The 24,008-nt window shown below is 39.7% G+C and overlaps 1 protein-coding gene across 1 annotated transcript in view; it reads right to left on the bottom strand.

Annotated features, from left to right (window-relative positions):
- IPMK (inositol polyphosphate multikinase) overlaps positions 1 to 24,008 on the bottom strand; it is a 78,432-nt gene that overhangs the window by 17,462 nt on the left and 36,962 nt on the right. The window contains exon 3 of the mRNA XM_044662949.1: positions 17,351 to 17,447. Coding sequence (XP_044518884.1) covers positions 17,351 to 17,447 — 97 coding nt within the window. The remainder of the gene's footprint in view (positions 1 to 17,350; positions 17,448 to 24,008) is intronic.

The raw sequence follows: 24,008 nt of genomic DNA, 5'->3' as shown, positions 1-24,008 counted from the left end.
CAGAGACAGGAGGAATACAAAATAGACTCTTTAAGGGGAAAGAAGATGACAAAATCGCAAGAGTTCTTCCATGGTATTTTCTCAATTTAAACACCATAACATAAATGAATCAGTTCTTATTAATAGTCAACAAAGATAAGGAAGAATAAGGGTTGGAATGGACAGATAAACAAGGTATTTACTATGTATCAGGCACTGTGCCCAAGGTACAAGCTTACATTCTACTGGGCTAAAACAACATATAGTGGTTACAGTGTGTCATTGGAAATTTGGGGCCTTTGAACTGCATTTCCCAAAAGCCCACCGGCTTCCTGTCCTAGTGCGCTGACATAGCCGGGGTAAAACTGAGGGGTCTGGCGTGGCTCGCTCTCTTTCCTTCCTATGGCGGCTTGGTGAAGCGGCCTATTTGAACAGGTAGATTAGCCATGGCACATGGGTTTATTTTGTTACCTTTTTATCCCTTTACTTCTAGTGATTACTAATAAATCTTATAAAAACATAATATCTGAAGTTATTACTATATATTCATTTTAATTTTTATAGAAGGAAGGATAGAGAGGGAAAGAGGGCTTTCATGGGGGCAACAGAGTTGACTAAGAGGTGGTGGGAGCCTGAAGAGTGGAATTAAGCTCCAGGTCAGTGATTCCCAAAGTGGGCACCATCGCCCCCTGGTGGGTGCTGCAGCGACCCAGGGAGGCGGTGATGGCCACACTTTTTTTGCATTACTTTCTATTCTGAGTTCAATAAATAGTTCCATTATTTCCAGGGGGCGCTAAATAATATTTTTTCTGGAAAGGGGGCAGTAGGCCAAAAAAGTTTGGGAACCGCTGTTCTGGGTAAAGAATGGCTCTTCAGCCCCAAAGAAGGAGGATCGTTTACTCTTCATTTACTAACAAGAAGAGGGCCAAAGCAGATACAGTTGTGACTGTGATTATCTCTATGAATGCTGCTGGTTTCAAAACTTGTGTGAAGTACCTCAGGGGGGGCCTGTATCCCAGTCCAAATCCGAAAAGAGGCTCCCCTGTGGATGGACAGAGAAGTCCCAGAGCCTCATATTCGGTGGCCTGGCATAACTCACCACAGACACCAACACAGATGGCACGATCTTTAAAAGGTTGATCTTTGAAAGCCGTAGGCCAAGTGAAGAATTTGGGTGAGGGAGCCCAAGCACTCCCCTCCCCTCCAGCTCTGCTGCCTGTGAGTTACCCACCTTACCCCAGACAGGGGAGGAAGGAAGTACTCCCGCTGGGCTTCTGGGCAGAGGGGGAAGGGAGCAGCTCTGTTCCTCTGCCTTTCTAGTAACAAAATTGGGGGCATCTTTGGCACATACCATCTTTGGCACACATGCCATAGGTTTGCCATCATAGGTCTAGGAATTCACAAGGATGGCGAGTGGAGCCAAACAGCAAATGGCTGGTATATTAATGGTAGCATTGATTTATTGTTCCCAGAGCTAAGATAAAGAACCACCTGGCCTAAATGATAGCATTTAAGAGGGTTCTCAAAGAAGTTTGATCAATAACGTATCAGGGTCAACTTTCATCTCCAAAGTCCATTCACTTTCAGTGTTGTCCCTATCTGTGGTGCTTCAAGTCAGGTCTAGAGACTTCAAAATTAATGACTTCAATCAAGGCTAACATTTTTCGGTTTGGGTCTGTTTGGAGTTTGTTGTTGCTTCAGAGGGGGGAAGTGTGCCTGCCAAAAAAGAAACTGAAAGACTGTCACACAGAATAAAAATTTCATTTGTTTTTCTTGGTTTAAGAAAATAGAACTGAAAACAGAGGTGAAAACTGCAGAGGCAGATTTTTAGTCCAATATAAGGGAAAACCTATTCATAATAATAATAATCAGAATTGTCCAAGAGTGAAGATGGAGCAAGTTGCCTATTGCCCTTGCAGCAGAGACTAAATGACTATTTGTTGAATATGTCATACAAAAGATTTAGGCTTCAATAATGGGCACCCATTAAATTTCATCTTATGGATTAGGTCAGAGTTCCAATTCTGAGAGTTTATGTTCCTATGAACTTAAAATCCAAACAAGATGAAACATAGGGCACAGACTATAAAATAAAGACTATCAAAACCTACTGCTGTCAGTTTCCTCTCAAATCATTCAGGTTGAAAATAAACCATTAAAGGCAATCTGGGAGTAAGTAGAGACCCAAGGTAGGGTTCTTAGCAATTTATATTACAAATTCTGCCTAGCTGACCTTGTGGGTAATTTTTAAACTAGAAAGGGTTTATATACAGAGCAGAACAGGTGCATGTGTGACGTATGCAATAACATAGGCATATTTACTGGTGAAGTCATCTGCAAAAGGAAAGATATCCCAGGAGGGGAAAGTCTCAGCTATATCACTGTCCTTCCAAAGATATCACCAATCAGTAAAAAAGTAAACTCTATAGCATTTGTCTTTTGTCTAAAGACTTCCCATTTAAACAATAAGCTTATACCTAAAGGTTACTAATTTAAACAATTGTAGAAGAGATCTCAATAATCTCTAAGGTCTAGTAACTGGTTTTCTGGTGAGGACACAGCCTCATATTTGCCCGTAAGCTCATGGCCAGGGGCAGAACTTGGGTCATTCTAGCCCTACCCTTCTTCCACTCTCATACAGCTGCGTTCTCAATCTCTCCAACTTATTAATGGCTTAAAGCTCAAACAAATGTTGGATGTAGGCTATCAACAAGTTAATTAAAATGTGCTCCAAATCATCAATGACAAGAGAAATACATATTAAAACAACTATGAGGATCCACCTCATGTTCATTAGACTGGCAGAAATAGCAAAAAAAAAAAAAAAAAGGAAAATGACAATTATTGGGAGGGGGGGTGAGAGGACAAGCACACTAACACAATGCTGAACCCATCATTCTGAAAAACAATTATGAACCATATCCACAAAGTCACTGAACTGTGTATACCCTTAGATCCAGCATGAACTAATGCAGACTGAAGTCAACTAAGCTAAAAGATAAATTTATACATTAAGTATACACTGCAAAGGGAAACTGTGAAAGACCTCAGATTCATGATCAGTGTTATGACCACTCCTAACTACATCTCATGATGAATACCTACCTCTTTGCAGGGAAATGATGATTACCAAGGGTTAAAGAATGAATTTTCAGACATGTATCATTTTGTTTTAAAGATATTCTTTTTCTTTGATGAATAAGTTATGGGGGAACAATGATAATGTCACTCCTCCTCAAAAAGAAAAGAGTGCCAATGAAACATTAAACAAATAAAAACCAAAAAGAAGTTCAGACTGAAAACACAAACAAGCAAGGCAGTTTTGAAACTAAAAGGTTCAACTTAAAATATACTTAAAACAAGCTCAACATAAAAAAGACTTGAAAATGTCCAGACACTCTTTTTCTATTTTGCCCCCATATAAGGAAATTTGTGTTTGTGAATATTTGTCCATTTCATCACAATAAAAAAACGGAATAAACTTTTAAGATAAAACTCTAAGAAGTTTCATTACCACATGCTTATTTATTACAAGGGAGAGCTTTTATTTGGGGGAGCTGTATGGGGGCAGGACAAGAAAAAAGTAAGGAGAAAAAAAGGCAGGGAGTGAAAGGGAGAAAGGAAGAAGAAGGGAGAAAAAGGGGGGAAAGGAATGGGGAGAGAAGGAAAGGGGACAGGAGGAGAGAAGAGAAGAGGGACAAAGGAGGAGAAGGGGAGTGAAAGAAAGAAGGAAGGGGAGAAAGAAGAGAAAATTTTAGAAAAAACAATTTTCCAGTCTTGTGGATATTAAATGAAGAAAGTCAGTGCAGCTTGTGGAACCACTCTCTGACTGTGGGTATCATTACTGTATTGTTTCCAGGCTTACAAAACCTTTTAGCCATTCTACAGCAAGAACAAGGCCCCAAGCTCTTTCTCAGGCAGCTCAATGGCAGCTTCACCTCCTGCTAGAGGAAACAAAGACTCCTAAGAGTGGGGGTACAGTGAGCATGCATTCCAGGTCCAGAGGATACCCAGGACAAAGGTGCAGAGATGACAGATAGAGGGTCATGTGTGAAGAATGATAAGTGGCTAGTTTGCCTGAACTGTAGAATGCCAAGGTAGACTGGAACCAGGTAACAACTCTCTTTAAAAAAAATAATAAATTAAATAACTGACTATAATTGCCATAAAGCAATTAGGAGCCAAGAGTACAATGGGTAGGTAACATGGTGAGACCTACCAGGAGAAGGGAGAGTTTTGAGGCAAGACATCAATAGAAATGATGAAGACCCAAACACCAAGATGGTGGCCATGAATGGGGAGAAGCCAGAAAGGATAAATGTCGAGATGTAGAACCAATAAGATTTGGAAATTCTGTGGGGTGATCAAGAATTAGGAGTTAAAGGTAATGCCAATGTGGCAAACCTCTGTGACTAGAAGGATGGTAGTGACTTCACAAGAAATAAGGATGTTTAGAAGTGGGGTAGAACTAGAGGATGAAGATAACAAGTTCAGTTTTGAACATTCAGAGCCCAAGAAGCCAAAAGGACATCAAATCTGGCCTGTACCCTAGGCACTTGGTTGGCACTCTGATAACCTAGGAGCCAATAAACTTCTTAAGTACCTCATTAGTAAGCAAGGAATGACTCAACAAAAAGAACGGGTAGGAGTTTTAGGTTTACAAAGTACTATCCCCTCAACTACTGGGAGAGGTAATAATATAAGCTTTACCCCCACTTCACAAAAGATGAAACCAATGCTCAGAAAAATCAAGTGACTTATCTATGGTCACAAAAGCAGTAAATATAACAGAGTTGAGATATAAATCTAGGTCCCTCCACTAAAGCCTAGTTAGTTTTCCTGGACAGTCAAGACCGCATTACCCTAAGCAAAATGCTCTTTAGTTAGCTCTCTTTGACGACTCCCCATTCTATTCTCCCCAAAAAAAAAAACCCTCCATTTCAAGTGAACAAAATTATGTCAATATTTTGGAATGCACCTTTGTCTTGCCTTTTATAGGAAGTTATTACTGTGGCAGAATTAAGCTTAAATACAATTTATAAACTGACTTTATCATATCCTGCCCCCCAACTAAGCAACACAAAATATGATTTGCCTTTCTTTAAATCATTTTAAAGTTACAATTAGAAAGCCTGGCCAAAAGGCAACATTTTCCAAAATGTGTTAATGACATCCTAAAAGATCTTCTGTCTTTTAGGGAAACTTCTATCCTTTAGCAGACAAGACAACTAATACCTAACAACTTTTGCCCAGGAGGCTATGATAAATACCCACTTCTTTATTTAGAGAGAGTTTAAAAGCCTAGACAATAGGAGCACAAAGCTGTTGTAAGACCTAAGCATAGGTACCCAGGAAGAAAAGAAAGGACCAATTAACAGATGAGGTAACTTGAAAAGTGGTTTGAAGAGGGCATGATTTATGAGACTAGGAAAAAGAAGCCTACCTACTCTTCTCAGACCTACTTAAGAGTGATCCACATGTCATGAGAGGGGCAAGATATGTGCTAGGCACTAAGAATCCAAAGTCAAGAGCAATCCCTGTCTTTACAGAGCTCAGGTTGTAAGGAGAGAAACAATATGCTCATGAGACATACATCCATGATATATATAAAGGGAAAGCTCTAACTATATATGGTTGCTACAGAGGCTGGACCAAGAGACCTGACTATTCTCAACAATAACATCACACTGCTAACTCACTTTCTCAACCTGTCTGCACTAAGCTGTGATGACTCTCACATCACAAGGAACTAGCTAAAAGGTCAATCACTGGAACCATGTTAAAGGGTTAGAGTAAGGCTGCTCAATGCTCAGGCAATGAGCTAGGGATTCCTGCCTGGTTCATTAGCTTTTTCCTCCTTTAGGGGCCCCATGGGTGTGCCAGAGTACAAAATTAGACTGAACCTATCCCAGAAGTTAATCAGCCTGCTCTGTGGTGAAGAGGGGAACATAGGAAAGAGGAGTCTGACAGGTTAGGTCAGAATGAGTCTAAGAACAGACAACATTCTGAAACAGGGCTGGTCCAAATCCCCTGTGGCTAGCCACAAGTGAATTTGCACTTATCCCTAGAAAATTCAATACCAAGCACTCTACAGACAACAAAGCTCACTACAACCCTCCATGCAATTGCAAATCAGTGACCACTCTTCACCCTATACTTCAGCTTGTTTCTTTTCCCTTGGATCCTTAAGAGAAAATCTGTGTGAACAAGGCCAGCAAAGAGCATGGAGTGTCAAAAGGCCCCAGCCATCTGGCTCTGGAGGGAGCAGCAATCTACAGCCTCTCACATTAGGAAAAAGAGAAAGAAAGATAAGAGAGAAGATCTCCTGGAAACAGGAAGAGGCACTGTGGGAACCAACTGGGTTCCCTGGCTCATCAATGCTCTTATAAACAGACAGTGAAGAGATGCTTTCACTTTGTCTTGAAGTCACCAGCATTTTAGTAAACTAGCCAGAGTATTAAGTTCTGAAGCATAAATACGGCTCCTTGGAATTCCTAAAATCTCAACAGTCTATCTAGTTCAACTCATACTGAAACAGGGATCCCATCTGAACCAACTCACTCTACTTCTAGAAAACTTTATTTTTTGTTTGGGGTGTTAAATGCTTCTGGCTTTACTCACTTTTCTCTGCAATCAGTTCACAAGTCTTTCATGTCTCTCTGAAATTATCTCCTCATCTCTTAAAATTCCATCACATTCAAAGACCACAATTTATTCAGCCATTCCTCAATGAGGAGCAATGTCTTTTCCAACTTTGTGTTACCACAGAAAGAGCTACTATCAATATTTCTGTGCCCAAAAGACCTTTTCCCTCTTTGATCTCTTTGGGGAACAGGCCTAGCCATGGTATACCTGGGCATACCTTACTCCTTCTTCCTCCATCATCATCATCATCATCATTAGGCAGCTAGGTGACTCAGTGGATAGAGGAGCCAGACCTGGAGTAGGGAAGTCATGGGTCCAAAATCTTGTCTCACACACTTCCCAGCTGTGTGATCCTGGTCAAATCACTTAAAACCAATTGCCTAGCCATTAACACTCTTGGAACCAATACTTAGTATCAATTCTAGAACAGAAGGTATGGATAGTAGTAGTACTAGTAGTAATAATAACAATAATTATTATTAACATTTACAGAGCATTTACTATGTGCCAGAGTCACAAAGCTGAGAAAGTGTCTAAGGCAGGATTTGAACTTAGGTCTTCTTGATTGCAGGCCCAGAGGGCTATCCACTCCGCTACCTAGTTTCTCCCTCCTTTTTAATTCCAGACAGACTCCCAGAAAGCTTTCCAGACTTATATACAGGTCTACCAATAATGAATCAATGTGCCTGTTTTCCCGACATTTGTCATTTCATTTTTCTAAATCATGTTTGTCACTATGATAAGATGTGAAGTGCAATCTCAGAATTGCTTATACTTGCATTTCTTTAATTGGCAGTGATCTGGAATATTTTTCATATGGCTATAGATAGTTTGTATTTTCTCCCTGAGAACATCCTGTTCATAACCTTAGGTCATTAGGGAATGACTCTTTTTCTTACAAATTTGAATCAGTTCCTTATAGATCTTGGAAAAGAGATCTTTATCAAGAAACTTGCTATAAAGACTTTTCCCAATAAATTGCTTCCTTCCTATTAATAGCTTCATTCATTTTGTTTGTGCAAAAACTTCTAAATTTTAGATAAACAATAATATCCATTTTATGATCTGTGTTCCTCTGTTTCTTGTTTGATCCTTCTCTATTTCTTCTACCCATAATTGATGGTTTTCCATGTTTCTCTAACTTGTTTACCATGTGGCCTTTTATGTTCATGTATACAATAACAATAGTATTACAAAAAGCAAATAACTTTGAAAGGACCAATGATGAAATAAGCTATACATAAGAGATGATATGCCAGGGTGGAGAATGAAGATCTATTTTTGTATACAGATTTGAGATAATCTCTTTTGCTTGGCTTTGCTTTTCTTTATCCTCCACCCACACCCTTTATGGAGTGAAGCATAGGGAAGAGAGAGAAAAGACATATTCTTTTTTTTTTTTTTAAGACAGACTAGAGTGCTATAGATGTGAAATATTGTTGCACTTTTCAGATGATGTCACTATTATTAATTTTACTTAAATGTTTTACTTTATTACAAGCGAACTCTAAACAAACTAGGAGCAATCTGTAAATGGGTACAATGTAAAGAAAAAGTTCATCAATTAAGCTTTACAAAAATAAATAAATAAACAAAACTCTAGTTCATGGAAAGTTTTCCCTCTTATCCACCAAACTCTATCTCTACAATTTCTTCCTCTCCATGTACCCTTTTGGAGTCAAGAGGAACAAGACCAATTCTTCTTCTCCTCCTCCCACCTTAACTGAAAATGTCTCTCTCACAATTCAACAAATAAAGGCTTGCTAATGAACTGAGCATCACGCTGGAGAGACAGCTTAGCCAGCGCAGGAGAGGGCTTCTAAAACACATTCATTCTAAAAACTGTTTAATACAACCTAAAATCACATTCACTTTCTTAGTCAAGTTTCACTATAGGCTCACAAGGAATTGGCATTCCACTAAAAGCCTTGTTTTAGACAAACTGTTGGTTAATAATTATTGATAATCATTTTGTATAGTACTTTACAGCTGGCTAATGCTTTGTATAAATGATTTTTTGATCCTTACAACAACCCTGTGATGTAAGTGCTATTCTTGCACCTATTTTACAGAAGAGCCAGAGGATGAGGGAGGCTAGTGTCACTTGCTCATGCATTCCAAGCCCAGCAAAAACTCCACCATGCCACCTAATTGCCTCTACCACACCTTCCTAATCTTGTACTTAATACACTCCCTCCTACATTTTTTTTAAAAGTCCAAAGTTTACTAGGTCAGCCCATACCCTGTTAAGATTTTTAAAGAATCCCTATCCTGCCATTTAAGATGTCTGCTGGTCCTCCCAAACATCAGAGCTCACTTCTGCCAAAGAGAGCTATTAAAAAGAGTCAGAGTTTACTTGACGCATTCAGGTCCTAAGGGATAACCAGAAGCAATGAAATGTGGTTGGTATGATAAAAGATGGATTTGGAATTGGCTGAATGACCAAAGTCAAAGAACAGGCCTTAAATAGGGTAAGGTCAAACTAGAAAGAAATCTCTAGGAGTGCCCCAGGAAACTCTTCTTGGCCCTAGGCTGGTCAAATGATGAAAAAGATGGAAAAAGATAGGCTGCATCTATTCTGACTATAGGTTACATTCTGAGCATATGTTCTTCTCATTCTCCCCTCACTCCAGATGAGAAGCTGATTCTTTAAAATTGTCAATGAAAATTCTTTTTACCAAAGACAAGGATCCATAATATACTTTCTTTTACCCTTAAAGAGCCAATATTTAGCAAGTTTAATTTTTTTTAAAGTATTCTTCAAATTAGAGCTTATTGTGGTTCTATGAAAAAATATTATTATTCTTCAAACTCAACTTTTATCAACTCAGAAGTTTTCAGAAAAAAGAAACTTTCTCCCAACAAATGAAGTAAATGGTATCCCTCAATGGCCAGGGTTGAGGCTCTGGACCTAAACCACAAAGCCCCCAGTCCTAGACTAGCCCCTTCACCTGCTTTAGGAATACTCACTCAGGTCAGGTCTACTTGACAACAAACTTCCTCATCTTCCCAACACTCAAGAATAGATGACTGTTTGTGCTCTGAAGATCTCCATGGCTTTTCACTGTGATAATGAGATTAAATCTACTCTGTCCATTTTTAGATTTAATCACCAAAGGTGAAAACATCTCCACTTAACTCACAAGTTGGGAGGTCTGTGACCCACATGTGCTAGAGTGAGTGACAAATCAAAATTTATTGACTGCCTCTTGGGCAATCCTAAGAAAAGCTTCTGTTGTGATTGGACACGTAAACTAAGAGGAAGGCACAGGAAGTGACACAAAAGAAGCCCCTTTAAAAGAGAGTTCAGTAAGCTCAGCAGCTCTCTTCTCGTTCATGCCTTGGACTTGGAGAGCTCTGGAGAGGGAACCCTGAGACTTTGGTGAGGCTCTTCTTAAATCTTTCCTCTGGAATTCCATGTGGTGAGTGTAAAGACTGAATCTTCCTGAACTTCTCTTAAGGAACTTCCCCTTCAATAGAGACTCTGTGGCTGAAGCTTTTGCTTCATTCACCTCCGGCCCTCTGACTTTCCAGCCCAAGGCCAAACCTCCCTCAGCTGAGGGTTAATTAGATCTGCCTGGGTTACACTAGGGGATCGGAGCAAATTACCTAGTGCAGTGATGGGCAAACTGTGGCCCCCTGAAATGTTCTATCTAGCTGCTGACATTAATCTGAATACAATGAGTAGGACACTATACAATGAAATTTCGAAAGAGTTGCCATAGAAACAGACTGACAGATGAGCATTTCCTTTCCTTTGGCCTCCTCTTTAAAAAGTTTGCCCATCTCACCTCACACCTAGCAGATTGGCTAAAATGAAAGAAGGGGAGAGTAATGAATGTTGGAGGGGATGTGGCAAAATTGGGACATTAATGCATTGCTGGTGGAGTTGTGAAATGATACAACCATTCTGGCTGGCAATTTGGAACTATGCTCAAAGGGCTATAAAAGAATACCTGCCCAGAGCAGCTGGGTAGCTCAGTGGAGTGAGAGTCAGGCCTAGAGACAGGAGGTCCTAGGTTCAAACCCGGCCTCAGCCACTTCCCAGCTATGTAACCCTGGGCAAGTCACTTGACCACCATTGCCCACCCTTACCAATCTTCCACCTATGAGACAATACACCGAAGTACAAGGGTTTAAAAAAAAAAAAAAAAAAAAAAAAGAATGCCTGCCCTTTGATCCAGCCTTACCATTGCTGGGTTTGTACCTCAAAGAGATCATAGATAAACAGACTTGTACGAAAATATTTATAGCTGCGCTTTTTGTAGTGGCAAAAAACTGGAAAAGGAGGGTATGTCCTTCAATTGGGGAATGGCTGAACAAACTATGGTATATGCTGGTAATGGAATACTATTGTGCTCAAAGGAATAATAAACTGGAGGAATTCCATGTGAACTGGAAAGACCTCCAGGAACTGATGCAGAGTGAATGGAGCAGACCCAGAAGAACACTGTACACAGAGACAGATATACTATGGTAAAATCGAATGTAATGGACTTCTGTACCAGCAGCAATGCAATGACCCAGGACAATTCTGAGGGATTTATGGTAAAGAACGCTACCCACATTCAGAGGAAGAACTGCAGGAGAGGAAACATAAAAGATAAACAACTGCTTGAACGCATGGGCTGAGGCAGACATGATTGGGGATATAGACTTGAAACAACCACACCAATGCAACTATCAACAATTTGGAAATAGGCCCTGAACAAGGACACATGTTACAACCAGTGGAAATGTGCATAGGCCATGGGTGGGGGGAGGGAAGGGGGGGGTGAAGGGGAAAGTAGGGGCATGAAGCATGTAAACAGGTTAAAAATGAATATTAATAAATGTTTAAATTAAAAAAAAAAGTTTGCCCATCACTGATCTAGTGTATTAGATTATTTATCTTATCTTCTCTCTCATTTCCTTATTTCCTTTTCCTCTCTATGTTTGTAAATAAACTTCTATAAAAGTCATTTTGACTTGAGGTTATTCTTTAATTGGGGATTGATAATTATTCAATTCCCTGGTGACCAAATCTTTTAATATTCACCCAATCAAAACCCCTTTTTACCCCTTACATCACATGTAGCCCTCCCACACCCACATATGTACATTTTCTGATTTCTACCTGATATGACATAAAAGATGATCCAACTGTAGACTTAGATATAAGAAAAAGGAAGAATGACAAATTCTTCTTGGAAAGCCTGAGCAGGGAGTATCAGCAAAGGTTCTCCAAGCACTGTGTTCATGCACACACACTATGTCACAGGGTGACTCGACCAGCACATTTTGTGCTTCTTTCTCTCTAAAGGTTAAACATTGCTCTAGTAAACAAATTACTTCTTCAAACTCTACCATAAGCACATATGGAGAAATACCAATACTTGAAGAATTAAATGATTAATAGATACCATTCTCATCCAAAACAAGGGAATGGGAAAGGCACTCAGTCCTATAGCAGGAGCCGTACTCTACCTTACCCATAGTATTATATCACAATTGGGCAGAACTAACTGTGTAGGGCTCCCAATTTTCACTTTTCTCCTGCAACTGCCCACACTCCCCTTCCTGCCCTCATGCTGAAGTCCAATGAGGTTATCATCATGAACTAACTACCTATTTTCCTCTTGAAATTCCTTCTCATCTCCCACTCCCTCCTCCTTTTCTTTGTTCTCATGTCCCTTATAACCAAACTGTCTGAAGAGACCATCTACACAAGGGGTCTCCATCCTTTTCTTTTCAGTGCTTTTAATCTGGTTTCCCACATCTGTTAACTCCAAAAGTATCAGTGCTTTGATTACCCAATCCACAAGACTCTTTCCCTTAGTCTTCATCCTTTTTTATATTGTTACAGGACACTATTGACTACCTTCTCCTCTATACTTTCTCCTCACTGGGTTTTTGTGACACCGCTCCTTCTTGGTTCTCCTCTCTCATTGCTCCTACTCAGTCTCCTTTGCTGAATATCCATCCAAGTCTCACCCTCACTAACTACATGTCACTCAAGGTTCTTTACGGGACCCTTTCTCTCTCTGAACTATCTCACTAGGTGATCTAATCAGCTCCCATAGGTTCAATTATTATCTCTATGAAGATGATTCCCAGATGTATACATCCTCATCTAATCTCTCTCCAGAATCTAGTCAGCTAGACATATATCTCCAACTGCCTAATGGAGATAACAAACCAGATGTCCCACAGGCAGCTCAAATTCAATGTGTCCAAAGCAGGACTCATCATCATCTTTCCTCTCAAACCTTCTGTCCTTATCTTCTGTTAAGTGTCAATATTTACTACCAGCCTCCTATTCACCCAAGCCAGTAATCTTAGTGTCATTCCTTACTTCTCACTCTTACTCCATATTCAATACCTTTCCAATGTTGTCATTTCGGACCCCACCTAGATACTGAAATATCTCTTCTCGCAGCAATACATCCTCTACTCAGCTACCAATGGAATTGTCATGTCAATCAATAGACTCTAGGGCTCCTTATATCTCTGGGACAAATATGAAGCTAGCTTAGCACTTAAAGCTCTTCAAAACTTGGCCTCTCCTTAGACCTTATGCTACTCTATCTACTCTACTACAATCCAAGTATATTAGCCTTCTAGGACTTTCCTCGAACATGATACACTCTCTCCTCTGCCTCTTCGTTCTCCTAGCTTTCTTTAAGACTTGGCTCAAAGCCCATTTTCTGAAAGAAGTCTTTCATTCCACCTGACCAGTCTACACCCACCCAAGTAAGTACTATCTTTCCCTTTAAGATTACCCTTCAGTCTCCTTTGTAGCCAAGGTATCCTAAAAATCCTAGTGTAGCTTCACATTATTATGGTTCATCATCTCTAGCATGTACATATAAAATTGACTATATGCATGTCACCTCTGACATTAGAATGTATACTCCATGACGGCAGGGGCTGTTTTTTTGCCTTTGTATGCCCACCCATAACTCAAAACTGCTGACTGAACAGATAAGATAAATGGTCCTTCTTTTTGCCAAAAAGCCCTAATATAGTCTTGATCCTATCTGCCCATCTTCTCCAGCAGAGCATCTCCACTCTCTCAAAACTGTCAATCTCTCTCTACCTTCTAGTTTCTTTCCTGTTGCCTAAAAACATGACCAAGTATCCCTCATGCTTGAAAAACCTTCATTAGATTCCACCATTCCCCACAAGACCTATTTCTTCTCCCTTTCTCAGGCAAACTCCTTGAAAAGCTGTCTACATTTATTGCCTCCACATCCTCTTTTCTTCTCACTCTCTTCAAAACCCACTATAAGGGGTAGCTGGGATACTAAGTGGATTGACAGCCAGACCTAGAGATGGGAGGTCCTGGGTTCAAATCTGACCTGAGACACTTTCTAACTCTGTGACCCTAGGCAAGTCACTTCCCCCCCCATTGCCTAGCCCTTACTGCTCTTCTGACTTAGAACCAATATATAGTATTGATTCTAAGTTGGAAGGTAAGGATTTTTAAAAAAAAAAACAAAAAACACCTCTACAATCTGGCTTCTAATCTCATCAATTAACTGAAACTGCTATTTCCAAATTCATCGTTGATATTGCCAAGTGTAATGACATTTTCCTTCTGAGCTCTAATCCTATATCACCCTACCTACTAGATATTTAAAAGAAGATGCTTCACAAACATGCCAAATTCCAAATGTACAAAACTGAGCCCACTATATTTCCCCAAAGCCCACTCCTCTTCTGGACCTTCCCTATTTCAAATGAAGCTGCCATCACCATCACCCTTCCCATCACGTCAAGCTCACAATCTCTTTCTGTGTCATCTCTAACTCTTCACTCTCTCCACATCTCACATACAACTTCTCTCCAGGTAAGACCCTCATCACTTCTTATTTAGATTACTGATCTCCCTACTCTAGGTCTCTTTAGGCTCCAATTCATTCTTTCCCCAACCTCCAAAATGATTTTCCTAAATAGTGCAAATCTAAGCACATCACTCCATTGCTCATACTGCCAAACAGCCAAACTGGTATTCTCCTTTTTTCTCATACATGGTCCTCTGTTTCTCACTTCCATACTCTTGAACTGGCCATCCTTCATTCCTGGAATGTGTTCTCTTCCCACCTCCATCTCTCTGAATCCCTAGTTTCCTTCATGGGCTGACTCTTCCACAGGATCTCTCCTGATCTGTATCTCCTGTCAGTTGTGTAATAATTATGTTGATAGATGATGATATCCACGATAGGAAATTGGGTTAGATACTTAATTGGCTGTCTGAAAGTATCTCGGTTCCCTTTTATGAAGGAAAGGCAAAGTAAGACTTCCTTCACTGGGCCAGCACAAACAAGTCTTGGAGACAATTTTGTATAAAAAGTATCTATGTTTATTAAGAAACCAAGGATAGAATATGAGGATTAAAACACAAGGATGCCCTAGTTCTAAGTCCTACTACTCCAACCCTTCAATCTAAGTCCATCTCATGATGGAGTCTTCAAGTTTTCCGGCTACTCTGTCCCTTCCTGGCTCTAGCTAGTTTCCCACCAAACCTTTCTAATCTACCTGACTACAATCCTCGGTTGTTGGTTTAGTTATTTAACTCAGAAGTTGTCTCCAAATTTACTAAGAATGAACCCAAGATGGCCGAGTTCATTCAGAGCTGAGTCTGGCTCTGAGGTGGGAACCTCAGAGCCCAACAAACAAGATCTTCAGGTAAACCTTCTCTCAGGCAGTGTTGGTAAAAACAGCAGGTATAGATAGATCTTCTGTAAGATGTTCCCTCCAGTGAAAAAGGAACCTCCTCCAAAGACAGTTTAAAGCAGTGATTCCCAAAGTGGGAGCTACCGCTCCCTGGTGGGTGCTGCAGTGATCCAGGGGGAGAGGTGATGGCCACAGGTGCATTTATCTTTCCTATTAATTGCTATTAAAATGTAAAAAAAAATTTCCAGGGGGCTAAGTAATATTTTTTCTGGAAAGGGGGCGGTAGGCCAAAAAAGTTTGGGAACCACTGATTTAAAGGTTTCACTTCTTCCACAAAAGGTTAAGGTAGAAAACTCAGAAGAGAAAAGCAGCCTTCCTCCTCCAGTTCAGGACAGGAAGTGGCAGTTGCTCACTCAAAACCCTTCCTCCAGCTCCCTGTACATTACAAGATCCCTTCCAGGATTCTTGGAATGAGCTCATGTTAGCAACTCTGGAGACAGCATCCAATATTCTTAAACCCTACCAAATTTAACCCTACCAAAATTCAGCTTTCTATAATCCCATTCCTATAGCTGGTGATTTCCATCATATGCATTTTGCAAATACTTCAATAGCTCTATCTATTCTTCTTGTCTCTCCAGGGTAGGCTGCCATCCCCAGCACTTAGCACAGAGCAGGAGTTTAATCAGCCTTGTGAACTTTCTCCCTTCCTCTCCATTCTTTCTCTCTTCTATTTCTACCCTTTTGCCCTCCCTTTTCTATCTTTCCCCTTCCTGTCTGCTTCCAGGAACATCAAGAAATATGATGATTTAGTCCTCCTGATATATGTGGGTCAGAAGGGATGTCCATCAGGGTATGGGACTAGTTTTTATCTTGATTTTTTTTTTTAATTTTAAACCCTTAACTTCTGTGTATTGACTTATAAGTGGAAGATTGGTAAGGGTAGGCAATGGGGGTCAAGTGACTTGCCCAGGGTCACACAGCTGGGAAGTGTCTGAGGCCGGATTTGAACCTAGGACCTCCTGTCTCTAGGCCTGGCTCTCAATCCACTGAGCTACCCAGCTGCCCCCTTTATCTTGATTTTTAAACACAATGTGCCCATCCTTTAGTACCCATAAAAAGTTTTCCTCTCCTAATTATAATGAGATAAAACAGTTCCTCAATCCATAAAGGCTTCTATTTGTTTTACTATTAAAATATTAATAATATCATATTTACTCACAATGTTGCACTGCAATTTTACTCTGAAAATGACCCAGCCTGGATAGGGGGTTTAGGGGTGGGGAAATTATACTGGTGATTGAGGGCTAATCTGACAGAAGATCCTATAACCTGTACTTTATTGTAAATATAAATATGACTCATCCCAAGGTACAAAGCAATGACCTAAGGCTTTAGTTTTAATCTATTCTTCCACTTGGTAATACTTTTTCCTCAAGAAGAATATGTGCTTGGCTCTCTTCAGGACAGACACACAAGATTGACATCAAGAGCAAAGAACACCTGTGTTTTCCCCAATGGTTTTAGCTTTAGAAAAAAGTGATTTGGCCTTCACTTGCTTCCTCCAGGTCAACTGCCAAAGCCCATTTTCCATTCAGTCTTGTTGTGGACTAACAAGGTATTCATGGGCACTCCTCAACCTTGCGGTTTCTCTAGAAAGAATCATGCAAAACATTCTCAAAAGGAAGACTAGGAAGTACATTAAGTTAGAAATTTCTGTACTCTTAGCCAAATAATTTTCCTTCAAAGACAAGGGATAGAAAATATAACAGTGAAAAAAAAGGAAAACAAATGGGTAAATTTGGAATAGACAGCCAGTATATGTCTCTTCTAGTTCAATTATTTGAAAGCTGGTAATTTATTTTTATGTATTTCATTTTAGACATTTTAAATGGAATTGTAAAACTTAATTCTCATCAATTTTTGACTGAGGAAAGAATTAAATTTGCTAATTGAATTCCTTTTTTTCCCTACTGTTATTGAGTTTGATCTCAATTTCATGTTAACTCCCAAATTTACTTTTAGCGATCATAAGTAGAAAATTGAGAAGAAAAAAAAAAAGCATTACCATTTGGTGCAGTAGGTGGTGACCAGATGCCATAATATTTTGGCAAATATTTCCGTAGCTCTAGGAGAACACTATCCCCACAATCAGCAGCATAAACCTAGAAAACAAAAGGGGAAAAAGGGTTTTTTTAATTGTTTTTTAATAGATGAAGATGGACCCCTAACTCCTTGCTAATCTTGACTACCAGCAATCCATGATTGGCAGTGTGTGGCATAGTGGAGAATTAGGTCTGAAGTCATGGGCCATGGGCTCTGCCACTTACTGCCTGCTTAAACCTGAGCTGGTCCCTTACCCTCTCTGTCTTCTAACCCACACAAAGGTAAAATGCCAGAGTTGACCAAGATGCCCCAAGAGCATCTTGCTCTCCATCAATAATCCAGTCATCCCATGAGTGCAGTGAAGTCAAATTTGGTGATCCTTTGCTAATCCCAGCTAACTGGTTAATTAATTAATTAATCACAGTTCTACAACCAGAATATTAAAAAAGTACTAAAATTTAATCTTTTTATTTTTCAAAATTATTTTAAAAGATCTATTGGGGAGGTACTAGAACTAAAAGCTTAAAAAAAAAAAACTAGTATAACCAGTCTTAATTAGATTAGATTTAGATTAGACTAGATTAGAACTGAGACAGTCTCATATAAGAAGACTAAGTGTGCTCATCAACACTTCAAAGACCAAAGGATTCTGCCCAACTAAATTCTGCAATGTGCAGGAGAGAGAAATGCCTTTGCTCCCCCAGAAGAAAGCACAGTATTAATGGTCAATCAAACCTTACTGCTTGTTCGTTTTCTCCCTGTCACAAGCCTCCTGGCTGGTCTCCCTCTCCTCTCTACTCCAACAATTCTCAAAGCCGCCAAAATCAGCTTCTCAAGGGGTGGGTGATCCACAGAATGGATCACAACTGCTCCCCGGGAGCTGGGCCTCCAGCTCTGAGCAACCCTGCGGCTGTCTTTCCCACCACCAACACCCTCCCGGTCTTGTGCTATTGCCCAAAAGGTACTTCCTTGCTTGAAGCTGTTAAAATGCATTTTCCCTTCCAAGCTCAGTGGAGGAGCCATTTTCTCAGGACAAAGTCCTGCTGGTATGCTGACTCCCAGCTTAGGGCCTTCCAGAACTTTCTGTCTAGAACTCTCTTCTGTAGGTCTTGCACTTGATTTTGCATCATGCTCCTCTGAGCTCATGCTACGTTGCTGGCCAAGCAGATAGTCATGCTACCATGTAGAGAATGCTGGGTCTGGGGTCCAGGAAGACTTCAGGCTGCATGAGCCTGGCCAAGTCACTAAACCTATCTGCCTCCATTTCTTCCTCTATAAAACTGAGTAGCATCTAGCCTCTTGTTGTAAGGATCCAATGAGATAATATTTGTAAAGCACTCTGCAAACCTAAAGGCTTAGATAACTGTTAGCTAAACTCAGCAGAAAGAAGGAGTCAGAACCCCCTCGCCCCAGGCAGGACTGGATTGTTATACCCAGTACCTAGCACAGTGTCCTAAAACTAAAGTTACAAGAAATGTAGCTGTAAATAAGGTTCTATGGGAATGTTGGAGCAACAGGAAAGAATTATTTCCAAAGATCCAAGAGAAGGGTAGGTAGATGCAGAGTATCACAGAAAGAGTGGGTGGTCTTGGGTTCAAATCCTGCCTCTCATATGCACTTAGCCAGGCCCTGTGCTAGGTCCTGGGGATAAATGCTGTGTTATAAATAGATTGATTTAATTGTTGCACTTTTTCCCATCTTTTGGAAATTTTTGGTCACAATATTAAAATGGTAGAAAAATTGGTTTCTAGAAACATCTTAATACTTTAAGGTTCTCTTTTCAAAACAAAAAAAACTTGGGGGGGCAGCTGGGTAGCTCAGTGGATTGAGAGTCAGGCCTTGAGATGAGAGGTCCTGGGTTCAAACCCGGCCTCAGACACTTCCCAGCTGCGTGACCCTGGGCAAGTCACTTGACCCCCACTGCCCATCCTTACCACTCTTCCACCCAAGAGCCAATACACAGAAGTTAAGGGTTAAAAAAAAAAAACTGTTGAGGCCAATGTGAGGCCAAACCTACACTACAGATATAAATCTTTTACTGTACAATAATAAATCTTTTACTGAAAAATGCAGACCAAGAAGCCAGTCCCAATTCCATTATGTCATACCAACTTCATCTAGCTGAGCTGTCTTTTAAGCCACAACATCATAGGAAATGTCACTCCTATCAGTGAAAGATAACTTACTAGTACTAAGCTAAGTGTGCAAATTAATTTTTAATCACCTCTCAAAATAAGAAAGATGAACAGGCAACCTAAAGCAACAGATAAATAGACTGGCTAACTGACTGCTTGACTTTGAGACAAGCTGATCCAAGTTCAAATCCCAATGCTGACACTTTAAAAGCTATCATTTAACTACTTGAAGCCTCAGTTTTCACTTTTTTTGCCTCCCAGGGGGGTAGGGGCAGAATCAAATGAGAGAGACTACATGGACCATGCTTTTTATGATTATTTTCGAAAGCCAAGTTCTAATACCACCGGCTAGTGGAAAGGTGGACTGGGAAAAGTCCTTCAATTTCTGGGTGCTCCAAGCAACTCCCTATGATAGTTTTAGCTTGCAGAGGTTTCAGCCTGCACTGACAGTTTCTTTACCAGGGAGCTCCCTATGTGTAGACTATACATGAACTGCTGTACTAGAATATTATATTACAAAACACAAAAGTAGAAATTAGGAAAATAATAGATAAAACATTAACATTTCAAAAAATGGACTCACAAAAATATTTTTTTTAGTCAGAGCAATGTGATTGAATATGCATCTTTTTAAAAATACTGGTTTATCAATCTGTAAACTGAAATGACTGCTGAATGTGTTTTCTCTCCCTCTCTTTCACTCTTCCCACTCTCTTCTGCTCCCACACATTCTCCCCCTCCTCATTCTAGCTCCCCACCAAGGCCCAAACTCATTTAGTTGTGGCCGCAGTTGGGAGGAGCTAGAGGGAAAGGTGGAGGAGGAGAGCCTAGAAACATGGGCCAGGCAACCTGCTTGCCCAGAAGATGCTTAGCCCCAACTGAGACCAAGCAGAGGAAAAGATGGAAAGCTGTCACAAAGCCTGGCACATAGTAGGCACATCGTAAATACTAGCTAACTAACACACAAATGGACAATGAGATGGGCACCAAATGAACAGGAAAAGAGCAGCCTGCAAATCTCCTTTAATAAGCCCAGTTTCTCCAAGAAACCAAGACCCATCTTTTAAGGACCGACATTCCTGCAGTGCTTCGGAACAGCCCCAAAACATAGAATGCAGCTTCTAAAAAACTGAAAAAGAGAATCTCATAGAAGGCAATGGGCAGTTACATGTTGGATGTGAACAGGCTGAACCATGCAACTACTGGGAGGTTTTTTGAACAAGAGAAATGTCATCAGGAAATGTCTTATAAAAAGAGATGAGTCAGCCACATGGTGAGGAGGATCCAAGGCCAGTCATATTGCTCAAATGGCACGTTCTCAGTGTCAGGAGAAAATGACGACAGCCTCCAACCCAATGGGTGGACTCTCTGTGGCAAATTTATGGGGAAAACAAGGAGAATAAGCGCAGGATAGACAGGCACAGATGGGACCATGGAACCCAAATCTGTCTAGCTTGAGAGAACATTCAAATGAATGAATTCACAGGTTTCAGTAATAACTAATAGCACTGGATGACTTAAGGCTTATCAGCTACAAATCTGAACTTTATCTAGTCATTTCCAAACACAAGACACCTAGAACACCCCAAGCTGTGTCCTACTAAAGTGACAATGATCATAAGTAATAAATGAGAGGGTACTAAAGGTCAGAGTCCAACTCCTTTCTTTTATAGATGAGAAAAATGAAAGTGCAGAGAAAGGAAAGGACTTGTCTAAGGTCACATTGATAGTGAAGTAAAACTAAACTGAGACTGGTACTCAAGTCCCACTAATCTCCTAGCTCTACAATACTCATTAAATCACTTCACAAGTTCCATATCCACCTAATTATTCTATAACCCAGCCCACAACCCTGCAGCTTTTCCACAAGAATGACTGTCAAATATTTTGCTAAAATCTAGGCAAACAAAATGTACAGTTTTGGGCTTATGTACAATGTTCTAGTCTACTAACTGTTGTTATTATTTAAAATGAGGAAGGCAGAGATTAAAAGGGAGAATAGTATTTTAATAAAAGCCATGCTGATAGAGATAAATTGACCACGCACCTGTAAGAAAACTATTCGAACCTGGCCTCAGTCATTTTACCTTTCATATCTTCACATGCCCAAGTAGCTAAAGAGGAAGTTCAAAGTCACTTCCCAATATTTAAAGCCTTCCCTCACCTTGAAGACATAATCTAAAACAGGAAACCCGTTGGACCACGGGAAATGTAGTTCCAAATATCCCAAGTGATTTTAAATAACACACTGTGAAAAGAGAAAATGAAGCATTGCTGGATCCTTGTTATCAGAGTGTATTTTCCAAACATTCATTAACCCTTACTTTAATGTTACATTCACTTTAATGCTAGAATTTTAACAAGAATCAGAGTTGAACTCCCTGGTCTAGAGTTTACAGACTCCTATACTTAGATTCTGTAAAAAAAAAAATGACAATAACTATAAAGATATGATCAGAAAAGCTCTTAAAAGAACAAAAAAAAATTCAAAATTGCTACCACCCTAAAGTGCCACTTTATTCTTCAATTTCATCTTGGTTCTTATACATAATACCTTGTTCAGAAAGTCATAACCTATATAATCGGCTTTGTGGGATTCTCTTTTTGTTACCTACTGTAATTTCAACTGTACACTACTTTTATCTATGAGAAGAGTAAAAGAAATTCCTTTCCACAATAAAACAGAAAAGTCAAACCTCTCAACAATACAAATTTCAAATCTTCCCTTCACATTTTGATAAGAAAGTATTAAAACAGGTTATTATTTGAGCAAAGCCTGGTTCCCTTCCTCAAGTCCTATTTCAGGTACATGAAATTAATTCATATAAAACACTCCCACTCTTTAAAGAACTCTCCACATAATGGCACTTCTTTGGAATCTCCTTTCAATTTTTTATTCTTTCTTCTATGGATGGCTCTCTTGGAAAAGAGGAAGGAATGGACAGAGCGGGAAAGGTATGTGGCATAAAAAGAACAGACAATGAGATATTACTTCAAAAACACAGCACCTTCAACATCATAAGTGCTCAATAAAGCTTTGGTGAGTGGAAAATGGAAAAACCTACTCTGCAGTATACATAAGAACACTGCCAAAGGGTCTAGACTCAACAGGTTTTGCTATAGAGGTGGGCCACACTCATTTATACACAAATCTGTCTTTGCTTTCCTGGACTGGAACTCAGATTAGAATGCAGAAAGAACAGGCATCAAAAACCACAGAATTTAAGTTCCACTGCCTGCCCAAATAGCCAGATCACTAACTCCAACAATCCAAGCTTCAGTCTCCTAGACGACTATTGATATGGAATATATACTGCTCATCATTCATGCTCCATGATGATCCATCATTGTTTCCTATGAAAAACTGACTAAAACTGTATCTGTCCCTATTACTACTCATTTATTAGACATTATATCCTATCATTTAGTCAGGAAAGAGACCATCAAAGTTGGTGACAATATACAAGAAAAAACATCTATTTTTCAAACTGGGAAAAAAGGTACATTGTGAGTCAAGCCAGGTGACCTTCTTTGGAATTACTGATGTCTTTTTATCATGAATAACAATAGTCCAATATAGTCTTCCTCTGAATCTTTGAACCACTCTCACACAACTCACAGATTTGGAAACAGAAATATTGTCCTGAAAAAGCTCTTAAGATATCAATTACAGAGGTGATAATGGGCATCCTTGTTTCACTCCTGATCTTACTGGGAAGGCTTCCAATTTATCCCCATTGCATATGATGCTTGTTGATGGTTTTAGGTATATACTGTTTATTATTTTTAGGAAAGGTCCTTCTATTCCTATACTTTTCAGTGTTTTCAATAGGAATGGATGCTACACTTTGTCAAAGGCTTTTTCAGCATCTATTGAGATAATCATGTGATTTTTGTTTGTTAGACTGTTGATATGGTCAATTATGTGGTTGGTTTTCCTAAATGTTGAACGATCCTTGCATTCCTGGTATAAATCCCACCTGATCATGGTGGATAATCTTCTTAATTACTTGCTGGAGTCTCTTTGCTAGTATTCTATTTAAGATTTTTGCATCTATGTTCATTAGGGAGATTGGCCTGTAGTTTTCTTTCTCTGTTTTTGATCTCCCTGGCTTTGGAATCAGTACCATATTTGTGTCATAAAAGGAATTTGGTAGGACTCCTTCTTTTCTTATCAAATCAAATAATTTGTATAGTATTGGGATTAGTTGCTCTTTGAATGTCTGTTAGAATTCACTTGTGAATCCATCAGGCCCTGGCAATTTTTTCTTAGCCATCAACAAGCATCAAATGCAACGGGGATACATTAGAAGCCTTTCCAATAAGATGAGGAGTGAAACAAGGATGCCCATTTTCACCTCTATTATTTAACATTGTACTAGAAAGAAATTGAAGGTATCAAAATAGGCAATGAGGAGACTAAGCTATCACTCTTTGCAGATGATATGATGGTCTACTTAAAAAATCCTAGAGAATCAACTAAGA

This window comes from Gracilinanus agilis, chromosome 2 (genome assembly GCF_016433145.1).
Source record: "Gracilinanus agilis isolate LMUSP501 chromosome 2, AgileGrace, whole genome shotgun sequence".
Taxonomy (NCBI): Eukaryota; Metazoa; Chordata; class Mammalia; order Didelphimorphia; family Didelphidae; genus Gracilinanus; species Gracilinanus agilis.
This window is presented reverse-complemented; position numbering and strand designations above follow the sequence as displayed.